This window comes from Phoenix dactylifera, chromosome 6 (assembly GCF_051530095.1).
Source record: "Phoenix dactylifera cultivar Ajwa chromosome 6, Ajwa_hap1_PhDact_Kaust_v1.1, whole genome shotgun sequence".
Taxonomy (NCBI): domain Eukaryota; kingdom Viridiplantae; phylum Streptophyta; class Magnoliopsida; order Arecales; family Arecaceae; genus Phoenix; species Phoenix dactylifera.
Window position 1 is genome coordinate 553,302 of NC_143195.1, and position 15,142 is coordinate 568,443.

Sequence of the window (15,142 nt, forward strand, 5' to 3'; positions counted from 1 at the left end):
AGCCAAATTACAATTTGTAATTGTACATTGCACTGCATTTGTTTGATATGGAAACCTGCATAAAATTATAATTCATAGCAAATGTAAGTACCTTGGGCTACAAGCACCTCTAATTGGAGATTTATGTCATAAAACTAGTCTACCGCCAACCGGACTTGGGTCCTTTGGGTCTGGCGCTCTTCTCAATCGCGTGCATAGTGAAAGTTTCAGTCGGATGGTGGCAATCTCACTATATTTAATTTTTTTTAAAGAAAATCTATATGACCATTTCTGGACCATGTATTAAAACAAACAGAAGCTTAGTAGCCGATGAAAAATAACAAGATAGCAAAAGGCATTTGATGTATATGGTTCTTGCTACAGCTTATCAGAAGGTTTAACTAATTAAAACACATTATGGCGCCAAAATGTGGTAGATCAAGAGTAGCCACTAGACAGGCCCAACATCATACCGCCGAGCTTACATATCAGGAGCTTTTCATAGTTGGCCGCATTCTAACCGAGAGTTTCAATGATCATCAAGATTCCATCGATGTTACCGGCATGACATCATCCGCACACGAAACATTCACGCCCAATGTCCAAGCCGTACTCAACTCAGTCAGTTTCGATCGATCTATATGCCTTAATTCTTTGATGGTAGGAATGCTTCTCCACCATACATACACGAAAAAAAGAGACAGAGAAGATAAGAAAGAAGAATGCCATAACAGACTGAAAGACAACCTCCTTTTATTTTTGATTACGGCATTGACTATCAGCCATTGAATACGTTCCATCCAAAAAAATTCCGTTGCTCTGTACCATTTCAAATTGAAGTGCTACCATTCGATGAATACCTGGGCTGTAGCGATCAAGCGCGGCTGAGCTTCTCTAGTTCTGGACGGAGCAGGAGGCTATCAATCTTTATAACGTTATTGCGCTTCTCATCCTGGTGTTTAGAGCCAATCAGTTCTTAGTGACGTCACTTTTATTTTTTATAATTCTCCCTTCAACGCCTTTATTTAATGAACATTCTTTTATAACGGACAATTTTAATTCCCTTCCGGCATCAATGAGTGAGGCTGCTGCAACGCTAGCAGCCGCTGCTACTAACTACAATATGGGTGCTGCTGCGTCTGGGGAAAGCAGAGGAATCCCAGCCGGGTCATAATGGTTGCTTTGATTGATTGATGTACTCGGTACTGCAGCTCTTGTTACCGTGTCTCTCAATCTACAACCACCCAATCTCTTAATCATACTAATCATATCTACGTGAGGAGGAATCTCAAAAACTATACCCCATTGCGCTCCTGCTCTAATTTGGAAGGCTGCCCTCTTAATTTTACTAGTACGGTGCTGTTTCAAAAGAATTTGGGACCGTCTATTTACGAAAAGAGATGGTGACTATGCTTCGTACCCTGCATCATCCCCATTTAATTGGTTTGCACTATACTAGCAACCACAGTAAAATATCTAATGGATTTGAGAGTGTCGCCTACTTCTGTAGGTCGGGTTTCGTTGGAGTCATTGCGTGGAGTTTTTAGAGCCTAGAAATCCTAGGTAAACCTAAAGAACAAGGGGTAGGGTAAGGATCTATTTTAGTGTAGGGGAAGGACCACAAGGTAAACTCTTCAACAACTCTCCATGAAGATCCTAAATTACTTGGTTAGAATTAGGCAATTTGGCGATTGGAGACCGGTCGGCTTGGCTAGAGCTGAGCTGCACAATGGGAGATCCGACTTGCAAAAAAAGAAGCAATCAGAGGTTGCCGGAATGTTTTCGGCAAAGAACCTTCTGATGTTTAAGCTAGGCAGAATTTTGGTGGAACAACGGAGATCCAAGATGAAGAGCAGCGAAGGTCCCATACTTAGGATCCCCTGACTTGGTTTATATAGAGAGGAGGGCGAGAGTCCATTGTGATCTGGTCATGCAATCTTCGGATGAGCTATTATACTCTTTTCTTATCTGGCTCTTTAAGAAGGTACACCCTTCCTTATTTGGTGTGCGGAGATCGTGCCAAGCTATAAACGCCTGCGCACTATTTGCTTAGAGGTTTGCTTAGCCGTCGACTCTACGTGCCACAATGCCACACCCAGTCATTAGTCGGTCGTGCTGGTAGGTGCGATTTTAGTGGGCATCGAATCTAGGACAGACAATAGTAACAAAAGTATATCCGAGTAGTTCTCAAACAATATTTTAGTAGATCCATCAAAATATAAGCTTGTAGTCTGGATAGTTCTATTTTTTATTTTTTTCCTTCTAGTTAGAGTATCCTAAGTTTCCTTCTGCACATCATGAAGTTCCCGAACTGCAAATCCTCTATAAACCTGCTTGTAGGCAAATTCCAACTCTAGGTGAAATATGCGCGGGCAGAGAATCCATGCACAGCTGGGACGTGGCAGTCAGCAGTTAAGTTTTGTCAGCATATTCCATCATCTCCGAATAAGGCCATACCAACAGAAAGATAGGCCCCACGCATGCCGTCGGTGGAGAAATTCTTACAACCGTTCCTTTTATCTCATCGTATTCATACCTCCTTGACATTAGAATCAGCAAGGCTAGATGTGATAAGAGTATAGATTATGTTGATAAAACTAGCGGATCTTATGAGAATCCATGGAGACGTATGTTTAGAACGCTAGGGCTTAAAAGGAGAGAATATGTGAGGGTTCATGCGGGTGCGTGTTCAATCATATATCAACTATATACTAGGTAGATTTTGGTATACTTATACAGGGCGAATGAACCCAAATAACACCTTCTGACTATCTTTTTTTTGTGTGAAATTATGAGCTTGATTCCTCTTGTTTTTATATTTTATGAAATGCCTCTGTTTTATGTACTCCAGAGGATGTCGAGGAATTTTCTGGATAGTACTGTTTGTAGTTTGTTAAGTAAGGTTGAATCGAAGTGCTGCCAATTTTGAACATGAAGTTGTGAACAGTCTTATAGTGGAATGCAGGTGGCTGATTCGGCCATCTCCTGCAAGGTGAGCCTAATCCACTACAACTTGTCGGCTTCTTTTCCTTGAAAAGTTCAGGGTTGCGGATGAAGGCAATGCCTTGACTGCCACATGGTGGTGGCCATTGTTTAATGGCACAATCCTCCAGTTCTGCTGCAACATGTGATGGTCACAATTGTGCGGGCCAATTCCAGCAGTAGGTTTACATACAGAACTTGAGAAAAGTAGCAGCCTAATGACTTATATATCTATGATGCACCTCCACCTCAAAACCAGGAAAATAACAGGAAAAAGATAGTTTTACAGATAAGCATAAGGGTGTATGCATTTTCTTTTCCTTTTTGTGTCCAATGAGATTCGCCTTCTTTTTGTCGGTTTTGATTCTTGGAGTAAAACAAGGAAAATGCACCGACTTTTAATGCAAGCCAGAAGTTATTGTGACGCAGGTTATCCCAAGTGTTGGGAGTATTTTTTACTCTACTCCTACAACTTCGCTTGCACCATTTTGATCATTATTTCGTTCTCTCTCCTTTGCATGAGAAAATAACGTTGGTTGTTTTTCTGAAGCACTTGAAGAAATATATATGTCAGCTCCTGATCCTTCAATTTGCCGGAGTCTTATCCGTTTTATTAAATAGACGGTCAAGCTATCTATCACCTCCATATCCAAAGAAGCTTCTCTTGTCAACACCAGATCTCCAAACACGTAATGAAATGCTGACTCAGTTCTGCGTGGGATGAGATCCCGACTCATTGCTGCGTCAGCCGACGTCGGTAAATGCGGTGCAAAGCTTCGAGGAACCGAAGGAAAAGAATAGAATTGGAAAGGTGGGAAAGATTATCTTATCCGTTTCTTACCTCAATCCTATGGAAGGATGGTCTTACACATCATATGGGTCCAATTCCACGCCAGCCGAAGACTTGTGGTGCATAACCCTCGACGGAAAAAGGACCCTTTTCTTGGAGAGCAAGATCCATTCTTTATCCAGATACGTGTCAGAAGTTGATCGATCAGCTGAGTTAGGTTGTGTTCATGGTTTCATCTGCGAAGTGGCTGCCTATGTACGAGGCCATCCATTTTACTGGCCTCTCTATAGACATGCTTAGCTTGGAAGGCCATTCTGCCAGAGACCATGGCTCGGATGTCACGGATTAGGAGGTGGCGCTCCTTTTCAAAGATGAACAGGACAGAGAACTTATTCACCTAACTTGGTCATTTGGTCAGTATCGAAGTTGTTGCATGATTAAGCTTCATCAGCTCCTTTGATCATGGAAAATTCTAGAAAAGGGGGATGGATGGCACAAAAGCAGGGGGAGACTTTTCTTCTCTCTTTCTTTCTGGGTTGGTTCATTACATTACAATTCTTTTATATCGGATGAGCTGATGATGACTCTGCAAGATAAAAGAGCTGATTCGGTCAGCCACTTTATTCCTGCTGAATGCATTCACCACTTCCTAGATTTCTCCACCTTATAAGGACTCTCTGCCGGGCGTTTGGAGCAGGGAGCGGCTCTCGGAGAGAAACAACCTCAAGAGTGAGTGGTCGGAGCTAAGAAGGGCTAAAGGAGCTTCACCCCCAAAAATGAAGAACCCAAGCCATGGCCATGTCCTTGGAATTCCTGTCAGCTCTGTCACATATGCAGCAGAGGAATTACCAAGCGAGCCTGCTTCTGTTGCCGAGCCTGCTAGCTTATACCTGCAATCCGATTCATATGGGTCCATGTACTGCAAACACAGTAATGATCATCTCCCTCGCATTCTCATATCAATTGTTCTGAATTTTTTGTTTTTTGTTTTTTTCATCTTTTTCATAGCATTTGAAAGACATCCTTCAGCTGTATATTAATGGGAATCGTCTGGAATTGTAGGTAAAAAGGATTCAGCTGTCGATCGGATGAGCAAGTTCAGCAAAAAAGCGGACAATTATGTGCAAGGAATCCGAGAACATGGTAACCATCCACCCCCACCTTCCTACCCAAATTTCAGTACAATGCAATTATGTTTTGTTTCCATAATCCATAGAGTATATTATATTAAATGATAATAACTATTCCCCTACGAAATTGCAGTGACCTTGGGGCCTAAGATCACTGAAACTATGAAGGGGAAGTTGAGCTTAGGGGCAAGGATTCTTCAAGCGGGTGGCGTGGAGAGAGTTTTCAGGCAAGCTTTCTCTGTTGAAAAAGGAGAGAAATTGCTGAAGACCTTCCAGTGTTATCTGTCAACCACTGCTGGCCCTATTGCAGGGATGCTCTTTATCTCAACCGAGAAGGTTGCATTCCACAGCGACAAGTCCCTTACGCTAACTTCTTCCAAAGGAGACCTGGCCAGAGTGCCTTACAAGGTAATTTCATTTCCAAAGGCTCTCATGCACAAGATTAGAGAATAATATTCTGAATCTTATTTCAGTTTCTAACTGAATCTGGTGTCTTCGATATATAGGTTTTGATTCCGTTGAGAATGATGAAGAAAGCCACGTCGAGTGAGAATCTGGACAAGCCAAACCAGAAGTACATCCAGATGGTCACCATGGATGACTTTGAGTTTTGGTTTATGGGATTTATCAGATACCAAAGATCTTTCAGATACCTACAGCGGGCAATCTCAGAATTACGATGACCTTTCGGCAGAATATACTCATCATATGATATGTTCGAGAAATGAAAAGAAGTCTTTAGTGTACAATGTCTCGTTGTAATTATCACGAAAACTGCGACACGTTTTTCCATCAGAGCATGTTCCATGCAGTCTTAAAGAAAAAAGGGTGTCGATTTTGTTTCTTCTTTTCTATGACATCATGCAAATTAAGAGCAATGCGTTCATCGTACTATGAGCGAGGCTTGTATGCCGAACTTTGACAAGGTTTCGATGTATTACTCAACAAATAAGTTGATGATTAACGAGTGACAAAATTCTATCAGTATAAAATACACTCGGCGCTGAATCCGGGTGGCTTTCAATGCTGAGATCTCCATCAAATTCATTCAAATGAGAGAGGTGGAAAGCACAGCTGACCAAGAGCTGGTAACAGAACCTGAAAACAAGAAAAATCAAACCCAGGTGGTCCGAACCTCTCCGGCCTGTCCTTTTAGTTTGAGAAAGCTACTCCATTCTGACAACATAGATCCTTTGAACTCAATGTTCCTCTATGAACATTATTTCATCCTCGAACATAGCTTGTTCCAGGAAACGATGATCTTCCATGTCTTCTTGGATCTCATATACTAAAAGTATAACTTTGGCCTTCCTGATCACTCTCCAAAACTGTGAGCCACTGCCATTCCTTGTGTCCAGCATGCCTCAAACTGAAGCACTGCAGGTGTACTCAGCAAGAAGAAGCTTCCTCCATAGCTCTTCCCTGTTAGAAAAGGAATTCCGCCACCATTTACAGAGCAGAGCGATGTTCATGTTTCTAGTGTCGAGGATTCCTAGACCTCCCTCTTGTCGGGGTTTGCAAATCAACTACCAACTCCCAAAATAAAATTCCCTTGGTTCCATTCGGTCCTTTCTAAAAGGAAGCATCATGTATGGACCCAATCCCTTTAATCGCCTATGAGGAAGTCTGGTACTAACCACAACTCATCCACTGATTCTTTAACATCAGTCGGTTCGGACCTCTACTTAGTTTCACCCAAGCTTCATCAATAGATTATCCATGTTCGGGTCCATAAGCAGTGACAATCGCCCTATGAAGACTTGCTTTCGCTGCGGCTTACCTCTTGCTTCCCTTCAGAAGAAACAGGAATCGAGAAAAGGAAAGATTTGGGCTACTTGGAGGGAGCTTTCTCATTGATGTCAAAGAACTTAAATATGATTGAGTCACTAACAACCAAAGATGAGAATATAAGAACATTTTTTGATGTCAAGAGAATATAGGAACTATCTAGCGGAGAGCATGGATTCTCTACGGTGTGCAGTGTGTGCACGGCACTGTAGAGTGTTGTGCAGTCGTAGATGGCTGCCATCACAAAATGGATGACCATCAAAGAAGATAGTTTATGAGCATGTGCATGGCGCCCATTGTTTGATAGCCATCCATCTCATGATGATGGCCATTCAGGGACGAACAATACTTTATGGTGCAAGGCCGCACCATGGAGGAAAACTAGAACTCTTGTTGTGAAATATTGGACGACGAACGTGTGGACCAGCAGCTAACTACAATTTTGGATGCTAGGGTCCTAGTTTTCTTGAGCATTTTAAAGAGCCCACGGTACCTTCACCCTTCAAGCATTGATGATCTACCATAAAGAATGGTAAGAATAAATTTTCTGACATATTTTTGAAATATTATGTTCTTCAATGTTTGGAAGATGGACAGCATATTAAAAAGACCAAATGGCATCACTAAAAAAAGCTCATGGCGGCCATGAGGTATCTATCATCTTAAAGGCAATTTTCTCCATAGATACCCAAAGCGTGGGTCAAGGTTGGAGAAAAATTTTGCATTCTTCAGTTCATCCAATAATTCATCAGTCATTGGAACTGGAAGTTTTCTTGATGGTAATTTTGTTGACGCAACGATCCAGGTGATGGCAATTTCTCTACCTCCATTGTGATGGGATAACTGGATACGCAATAATGTCTTTCAAAAGATTGGCTCTCATGACATTAGTCTAGTGGTTGCCTAATTAGACAATGCACTGCTTACATACTGAAAACAGAATTTTAATTGACATTATTATACGTCTACATATATCCAGCAGTATAGGCTTGAGTTAAGAAAATCCACGGAATAGTTACCGGTCAGGGTTGTTTTTTCCCCAAAGAATAATATAGTCTTTCTTTCAGGAAGACAAAAAAAAAAAAGAAACTTTAAAAAGAAATCCCAAAAGGCGCCCACCGTGGGGCTCGAACCCACGACCACAAGGTTAAGAGCCTTGCGCTCTACCGACTGAGCTAGACGGGCTCGCTGGTTGCAGAGCATAAAAATGATATTAGACAGAGAGAAGCGTATACCCGGCTACCTTCACAAATAATATCAACGTAAAACGACGTCAAAACCCTCCCTGGTAACTCGAAGCCCTTCTAGCTGCCGGCAGCATTGATGGCGATCTGCTTGAACAACATAAAACCGGTGCTGGCAGATTCGGGACGGATCGATCCACTAAAATCAGCTTTACTGAATCCCAACGAACAAGGATGTGAAAATTCTGAGAGTTCCAAATGTACCAGAGAGCGTAAGCAAGGATTGATTTCATCTTAATAGTTTGCAAGGAAACAAACATTAGGAGATGCCAAGAACAAGACAGCCTGCTCCTAACGAGTCTGAGATATGCTGGGAGGTCTTTAAAAGCAAGTTATTCCACACAGCTGAAGTAGATGGGCAAGCCGAAAACTAGTGACGAGTGACTCGATCTCTCTCAAACCCGGTCCCTCCCTCCCCAATCCCTCATCAGGTCACATCGGAGTTCAAGCTCCCGCTTGGTGCCGAATACTTTCAAACCAAAGCCCAACTCAGCTTACTTAAGGAGCCCGGCTTGGGCCAGGGACGGACCAATCATGGCCATGCTCATTTCCTGTCCTTCTTATATAGCTTTTGTTCGTCTTTTAAAAGCTGAGGCGAACAAGCCATGATCAAGTTAATATGTCAGCAAATATCATATATTTGATGTGGCACTATAGCAATCTAACTACAAATTTTCAGCAAGTATATTATATTCTGCCCGTGGTTTGTCGAGGAAATTTTAATGCACAGAGAAACCCTAAATATCAAGATTTATCGATACCGAACCCGATACTGTGCCACACTAGTCCAGTATTGATGGAGTACAAAATATTTTCAGCCTACACTTTTTGTACCGTGTATCAATGGTATGACCTGCGCTGCCCGAACCATGCTAAATATAATGTGGATATTTCTTATTGGTTTATGCAGATCATGATCCAATGCCTGATAAAAATCTTGTTCGTTGTAGGATAAAAAAAACCCATCTTAAAGTCGAGCAATTCATATCAGGAGTTTTAAACAGAAGCTGCATGTCACTATAATAGGCTGCACAAAAAGCAAATATTGGATCAAGGCACACTGCAGCCATCAAAACAGCCCCTCTCTTCCATGCGTCCACTGTAGAATCAGGCAATGCCCTTGAATTCTAAAGCATGATGTTCATATGTACTAGCTAGAGCCACTATGTTTATTCTCATCTATTCTAACGCATCGTCCAAGTGACATATTCATCAAAAACAGTAGTTAGCTCTGAAAGTATCAAAACATATTTACATAAATCCACTGAGGCATTTGTGTTTCAATCACAAAGATTGACAAGCAATATAAATCAATGAAACATGATACGAATTCACAGCACTGCTAAGCGTACTTACTACTCTCACTTGGCTGCTAAACAAATTGGGAAGCTGATTATGATGTGACCTTGTACATGAGCAACTTTCGGCCAAGAGCCTTCCCTTATTTTGGTCTGGCTTCAAAAGAAGCCACCAATCATAGCATCGCTCTCTGATAAGCTGCCATCAAAGTTCGTTCGACAGCGTTCTGGAAAATGCAACCCAGCTTGTTCGCAACCAAGCCTTGTAACATTTGGACAGGACCGCAGGTCAAGATACTCCATGGACTTGCAGTACTGCAATATTGTGCCTACTCCAATAACCGTGATCCGCAGGCAGTTACTGGCCTTCAAGACCTTCAAATCGGACTCAAACCCTCCCATTCCTAGTGCCTGAAATGCTGAATCTGTTACTTTATCGCAACAACCAATGTCGAGAGCCACAAGATATCTACAATTTGACAACAAGCGGCTCAAGGATAAATCGGTGATGTTTAAACACCAATCCATCCGTAAGTTCTTCAGGCTGCCACCACAGGCAAGTGCTAGGGATTTCATTGATTCATCAGAAACATCACGGCATCCACCAATAACCAGGGTCTCAAGGTTATGGCAGCAGTTAGCCAAGGTAAATATGGATTTATCACCAACCTTGTAACAATCCAACAGCTTTAGGGTCTTCAGAGATGATGAAGAGACCTCAGCAGTTCTCGAGACTCCCAAATCACCAATCTTGCTGCATTTACTAACATCTAAAGATTTAATATAGCGACAGCCATTTGCAAGAATCGAGAGCCCAGCATCAGTTATGCTGTTGCATCCTGCTAGTCCTAGCTCTTCTAGGTGAGAGCAGCTCCTGGATAAAGCTTGCAATAGATGATCTGTTATGGATTTGCAGCCAGCAAGGTGAAACCTTTTCAAATTGCAACAACCCAGTACAAAGGCTGCCAATCCCTTGTCTGTGAGTTTTCTGCAGTACGAAACATCCAAGGACTGGAGCGACGGAAGGCCATTTCCCAGTGTTATCATCCCAGCATCAGTAACACCTGTCCAACAGTGCACACATCATTTCTATTACAGATAGAAGCAATGCATGATAGCTAGTTCCTCAAAACCATAAGAAGACCAACTCATGAATATAAACATATGTCGGCCTAGATGAAGAATTTATTCTCTTAATTTTTCAGTTAAATTACTGATTTAATATTGAGTTACATGTTAACAATGTAAGACAGTTGTGATTCTGGGTAACTTGTTAAATTCCATACCACAATCAAACAAATGTATCAAATGGAAAAAAAAGTGTGTGATTGTGTGTGTGAGAGAGAGAGAGAGAGGAGAGAAGGGGGGGGGGGGGGGGGGGGGGGGGGGGGGAGATTGAATCAGAAATGTGTTTCTCAAATACTACATTGAAGCGAAATGGTTCTACAAAATGACTTCATGAAATAAAAGCAGAAGACCCTGCCTTTATACAATTACTGATTCCCTGTTATTAAAGCAAAATGCTCGGCTTGTAATACTCTACAGAGCAGCGTAAAAGTTTCACAAAACTAATTCTCATGGAAAAAATCAATAAAGAATTCCTCACGCTAAATCGTTCACGTGGATTCTGATCATTCAGTAAAAAGAGATTTTCATTCTACAACAACATTTTACTGTCTAAATAGACTGTCAACTTCAAATCCAAATGAATGGACTACAATTCAAAAAGCTCATTTTGGGCAATATATTTTTACTAAATTACGTCAACGACCTTAAAAAAATGCAATCACGACTCAGATTCCAGAAAGCAAAGAATAAATATCATCTTATAATTCTAACCAACAACCGCATCATTTACATTTAAATAATCAACAACAACCAACAACAGATATTCAAATCATATTAGAACAAAATGCAACCAACATCATTCAACAATAACAAGCAAATTAAAGTTTCATCCTTTGTACCAAGATAATATTATAATAATGTGGAGCAACTTGGAAAAAATGCTATTCTCTTTCTTAAGTAGCCTCAAAAGGGCATAACCAAAGAAGTTTTTCGATTCTGAGTTCTGAGCTTTTTTTTTTTTCTTCAAAGAAAGTAAAAGTCCACTCGGTCGTATCACCAATTTTCACCATCATCGCCAACAAGAGTTACAAAATCTCCAACATAAATCGAAACTTAAATGCCAAAAAAGCGACCTCAGTCCAAAGCCTAAAACTGGCCCCTTTTTTTACCGCCCAGTTGATCAACACAATCAACAAGCACGACAACAGCACAAAATTCGTAAATTCAATCAAAATTATCCGCCGAAAAACTTAGCAAAATTGGAGAGAAAAGGAAGAAAATTGAATTCCACCCTCCAAAGTCAAAAAATCTCACCTTTACAGTTGTGGAGATTAAGAACTCGCAAGCCCCGGAACCCGTCGACGATAACCGATAGATCGGAGTCGGTGACGCCAGGGTAGAAGGACCGGGAGGCGGACTGGGAGAGGTCGAGCTCGACGAGGCCGCAGAAGCGCTGCGCCATCTGGCGGAGCATGGCGGGGCCGGCCCGGGCCCGGAGGCGCCGCCGCTCGGAGCTCTGCAGCCGGAGCCAGCGCTTGCAGACGAGGCCGAACGTGTCCTTCTCCTCCTCTCTCTCCAGCCTCGCCAGCACCGCTCGGAGCTCGTCGTCAGTGAGGGCCTCGTTGATGCAAACCCTCGCCTCCTCCTCCTCGCGCTCGGCGCTTTCCCGCCTCGCCATGGCCGTGCCGGATATACGGATTCGGGCCGGCCAAAGATGGGGACTAGGGTTTCGTCCGCCCCAGCGTCCTTATCAATAGGCCGTTGAGCTGCGACCACGTGATAGCTTTAGAATTACTTCATTATTCAGTTACGGAACCACCCGAATTCAGGATAGGCTTTAGAGTCCAGCCCCACTGCGACGATCTGAGTAACTTTTGTGAATAATAATAGAGAAATAATGGTTCCTAAAGAAATAGAATAGCCACTAATAGAGAAATTAATCATCATGAACAATTAGAAGAGCTTTCCTCCTAGTCTTTATGATGATGAGGCCAAACTTACCCATGCGATAGTATCCAGAACTACATGAAATCCTTGCGTACAGGTTTGAAACACATTTAATTCCTGCGTGCAGGTCCACAGTTCATAGATCCACGGAATCTACGGCTCTCGCTGTTGGATGTGAGGGATCTTTTCTGATAATCTGATCTATGGAATTGGTTCCCTCTTGGACCTACGTGCATGCCGGCCCGCAGAAATAAAATTTGAACCAAGTCTCACGCAATCACGTAATTGGTTCTGGTCAACGTAGCGACCATCTGGTTCAAAACGCATGGACTCTCTCTCTCTCTCTACTAGTTGTTGGATCCTGGATATAGAAAACGAAATTAGAGTGGGGATAGATTCCATCTATGATTTTGTCTCAAAAAAGCAAAAAATCATAGCCTACTTAAGAATCCGTTCTTTAGAGATAAAAAAACCAAAATTCTATAATTTTTAAATAAATATTTTTCAGGCAATATTTACGTAAAAAAATAATTTATTCATGCTCTTTTGCTCGACTATCTGATGTTTCAAGTTCTATGTGGACCATAGCAGACAACAGACAAACTGTTTTATTCAAACTGGAAAATGATGAAGTGTGCATGCCCTCTTCTCTGCAACCCTACTGGTAGCTAATTAATGCAGCGTTCTCATGGTTCCCAACTAAGCAGCGAGCAGCATAAATTGTCATATATTATGGACCCATGCAACATTGGCTTGTTGCTACCTACGGACGCTGAGTTGAGGGCTTCCCATAATAAGCAGTAGGGTGGACTATCCTCGAATGTTTTGAGCTGCACTGACATACGTGGATTCTCTCCGCAGATGGTCATCCAACAGCATGAGAGCTATAAGAAATGGTATGCATGTACGTATGTTAGAATGAGCTACATAATTTTTGTGCTGTTCAACCTTGCCCACCATTTCCTCTTTGCCTTATCTGAGCTTGCAGCACCATCAGCTTCAAGCTTGTGCGCGATTGACTTGGTCTCTCGGAGTCGCATGCTGAAATCCTTCTTCCATGATTCAAAGTTCTGCTTCAGCCTCCTCAGCTCTTTTTCTGGATTTAGATTTGCCTCTGCCTGCCCAGACTTCACCTCCACCAAGAACTTCACATCATCTGCAAAAACCTGGCTCCGCTGCTCGAATTCTTCAGCAAGGCGGCTGATAGCGCCAAGGCCTGCACTCATATCTCGGTCCAGGACGCGGGACCCCAATCGCGTATGACTCCCCTCCCGCCCTCTGGTTCCAATATGGTTTCCATTACTGTCCCAGCTTTGATCCACAGATGCATCGGATCTTCGCGCAGCATCATCAGCGGCAAGGCTTTTCTTTGCGATTGAGAGGCTCGACTGTAAGGATCTCATTTGTTTCTGCCACACCTCCTCCATGGATCTCATTTTCTGCTCATACTCCAACCATCGGCTCTCATACTGCTGGAGCCTCTGATGGAGTATGTCGTTCTCCTCTTCCTTCACTCTAAGTGCAGCCTCAGCCTTCAGAATTCTTCTTTGTAGCTCTGCAAGGAAAGATGCCTTCACCTGCACCTCATCGGATTCCTGAAGCAAAAATCTCAACGTGGATTTAACCAATCAAACCAAGTGCAGGAGCAGCATAAGATTATGAGTTGTTATTGCTAAGAAATAATTTAAACAGGTGGCAAGGACAGAGAGGCTTTTTAAATCCATCAGAAACAGGCCAAGCCTTGTTTTTGTTTCATCCTGAAAGTTGTTGATGGAATTACAAGCTTCTTGTTTAACTTGACAAAACAAGGTTGGCATGTCAAAAAAAAAAAAGTAAACGAGAAAACAATAGAATGGCAGCATAATAAAGGGCTGCACTAAAAATCACAAGACTAAGGATGGTGACTTAGAAGGCATAGGCATCTGCTTTAATGTACATGTGCAAATACATGAGTTCAACTCACATATGACCAAGTTTGAAAACTTGCATGGGCTTTTGGTCTCCCCTGGATCTTGTGGAGTTTCAATTTCTGGAGCCTCATTTTTGACAGCTTCAGAAGTTCCCCTCAGGGTTTTCGAGTTTCAATCAGAAAACCCGACAAAAATTCAAAGAATTAAAAAAAAAAGAAAATTAAAAGAAGCCAAGAAACACAATCAGCCAAAACTTTAGAGCATTTTGTACTACATAGGTTCTTCATTTATGCAGTAAATTTTAGGCTGAAGTTCTATTGCATACAAGTGAAATTAATATATTGTCAATTGTAATGTGAATAAACAATTGCATGTTGTGCAAGCTTTATACCTTTTACAATTCATGTGAAGCTCATGGAATATTTCGAAAAACTACAACTAATGTTGAAGCTGGATTCTATACTTCCTATATAAGCAATTGCACCAGTCATTCCCCAAATAATGGAGCTAAGCTATGATTTTTGAAAGCTTAACTCTCACATTCCACTTCCCTCTGGACTTATCACAATGTCTTATGATGCTGCATGCGTAACAAATAGCTTGATAATAATATGCAATAAGGTTCGGTGTCACCATCCAAATCAATGTAACAGTGGCTCGGCTCTTTGATCAAATAACAAGCTTGGAAAATATCTTGATCCAGTGTTGAAACCATCACCATGTTATCCTCCAACCATTAATCCGATATCTTATTATAATCCATTCAGCATTACCAAATCATCAACCAAATGTGGAGCTAGATTCCATAACATTGACTAATTGAATCAAGATGTCTCATATTAAATATGAATCAGTGTAAATTTCATGCCCAACACTTTACTCTTTCTTGTATTATTTATTCTTTTATTATGTTTTTATTGTTTGTTACGCTTATTTTACTTCATTTGTTTCCTATAATTTTTCCTTCGTTCTAGTTTTAAAGTCATTTTGTTTTAATATTTTATTT

The 15,142-nt window shown here is 41.7% G+C and overlaps 3 protein-coding genes and 1 non-coding gene across 10 annotated transcripts in view; 1 reads left to right on the plus strand and 3 right to left on the minus strand.

Moving 5' to 3' along the window:
• The first annotated feature begins 3,957 nt into the window (after window positions 1-3,957).
• Window positions 3,958-5,905, plus strand: LOC103712462 (GRAM domain-containing protein / ABA-responsive protein-like protein). 2 transcript variants are annotated; one of them, XM_039126891.2, is made up of 5 exons: window positions 4,222-4,361; window positions 4,449-4,681; window positions 4,814-4,894; window positions 5,015-5,289; window positions 5,388-5,905. In XM_039126891.2, exons 2-5 carry the CDS (start codon window positions 4,528-4,530, stop codon window positions 5,562-5,564), a joined length of 687 nt encoding a protein of 228 aa, XP_038982819.1. In that variant the 5' UTR covers window positions 4,222-4,361; window positions 4,449-4,527; the 3' UTR covers window positions 5,565-5,905. The 2 variants fall into 2 exon arrangements, with proteins under 2 accessions (XP_088580391.1, XP_038982819.1); XM_088724265.1 differs by having other exon boundaries at window positions 3,958-4,681.
• A 1,876-nt stretch (window positions 5,906-7,781) lies between these two features.
• On the minus strand, window positions 7,782-7,854 carry TRNAK-CUU (transfer RNA lysine (anticodon CUU)). The gene has a single exon. It is a non-coding gene; the product is annotated as a tRNA-Lys (tRNA).
• A 1,267-nt stretch (window positions 7,855-9,121) lies between these two features.
• Window positions 9,122-12,298, minus strand: LOC103712461 (uncharacterized). 2 transcript variants are annotated; one of them, XM_088724264.1, is made up of 3 exons: window positions 12,281-12,298; window positions 11,594-12,045; window positions 9,122-10,275 (listed from the first exon to the last, which is right to left on the minus strand). In XM_088724264.1, the coding sequence occupies exons 2-3, from the start codon at window positions 11,955-11,957 to the stop codon at window positions 9,371-9,373; spliced, it is 1,269 nt and encodes a 422-aa protein (XP_088580390.1). In that variant the 5' UTR covers window positions 11,958-12,045; window positions 12,281-12,298; the 3' UTR covers window positions 9,122-9,370. The 2 variants fall into 2 exon arrangements, with proteins under 2 accessions (XP_088580390.1, XP_008797210.2); XM_008798988.5 differs by lacking the exon at window positions 12,281-12,298 and having other exon boundaries at window positions 11,594-12,085.
• Window positions 12,299-12,740: 442 nt separating this feature from the next.
• Window positions 12,741-15,142, minus strand: part of LOC103712460 (myosin-1-like) — a 51,236-nt gene continuing 48,834 nt past the window's right edge. For all 5 annotated transcript variants that reach the window (XM_088724262.1, XM_008798987.5, XM_039126894.2 and 2 more), the window contains one exon: window positions 12,741-13,821. In XM_088724262.1, the coding sequence (XP_088580388.1) occupies window positions 13,150-13,821 (672 nt within the window). In that variant the 3' untranslated portion in view covers window positions 12,741-13,149. The remainder of the gene's footprint in view (window positions 13,822-15,142) is intronic.

Bases quoted from the DNA above. Each gene is read 5' to 3' on its own strand.
- LOC103712462 (XM_088724265.1), top strand. From the start codon at position 4,528: ATGAAGAACCCAAGCCATGGCCATGTCCTTGGAATTCCTGTCAGCTCT. The intron at 4,895-5,014 runs GTAACCATCCAC...ACGAAATTGCAG, and splicing joins GCAAGGAATCCGAGAACATG to TGACCTTGGGGCCTAAGATC. The intron at 5,290-5,387 runs GTAATTTCATTT...TTCGATATATAG, and splicing joins TGGCCAGAGTGCCTTACAAG to GTTTTGATTCCGTTGAGAAT.
- LOC103712461 (XM_088724264.1), bottom strand. From the start codon at position 11,957: ATGGCGAGGCGGGAAAGCGCCGAGCGCGAGGAGGAGGAGGCGAGGGTT. The intron at 10,276-11,593 runs GTGAGATTTTTT...ACTGTTGGACAG, and splicing joins TAATCTCCACAACTGTAAAG to GTGTTACTGATGCTGGGATG.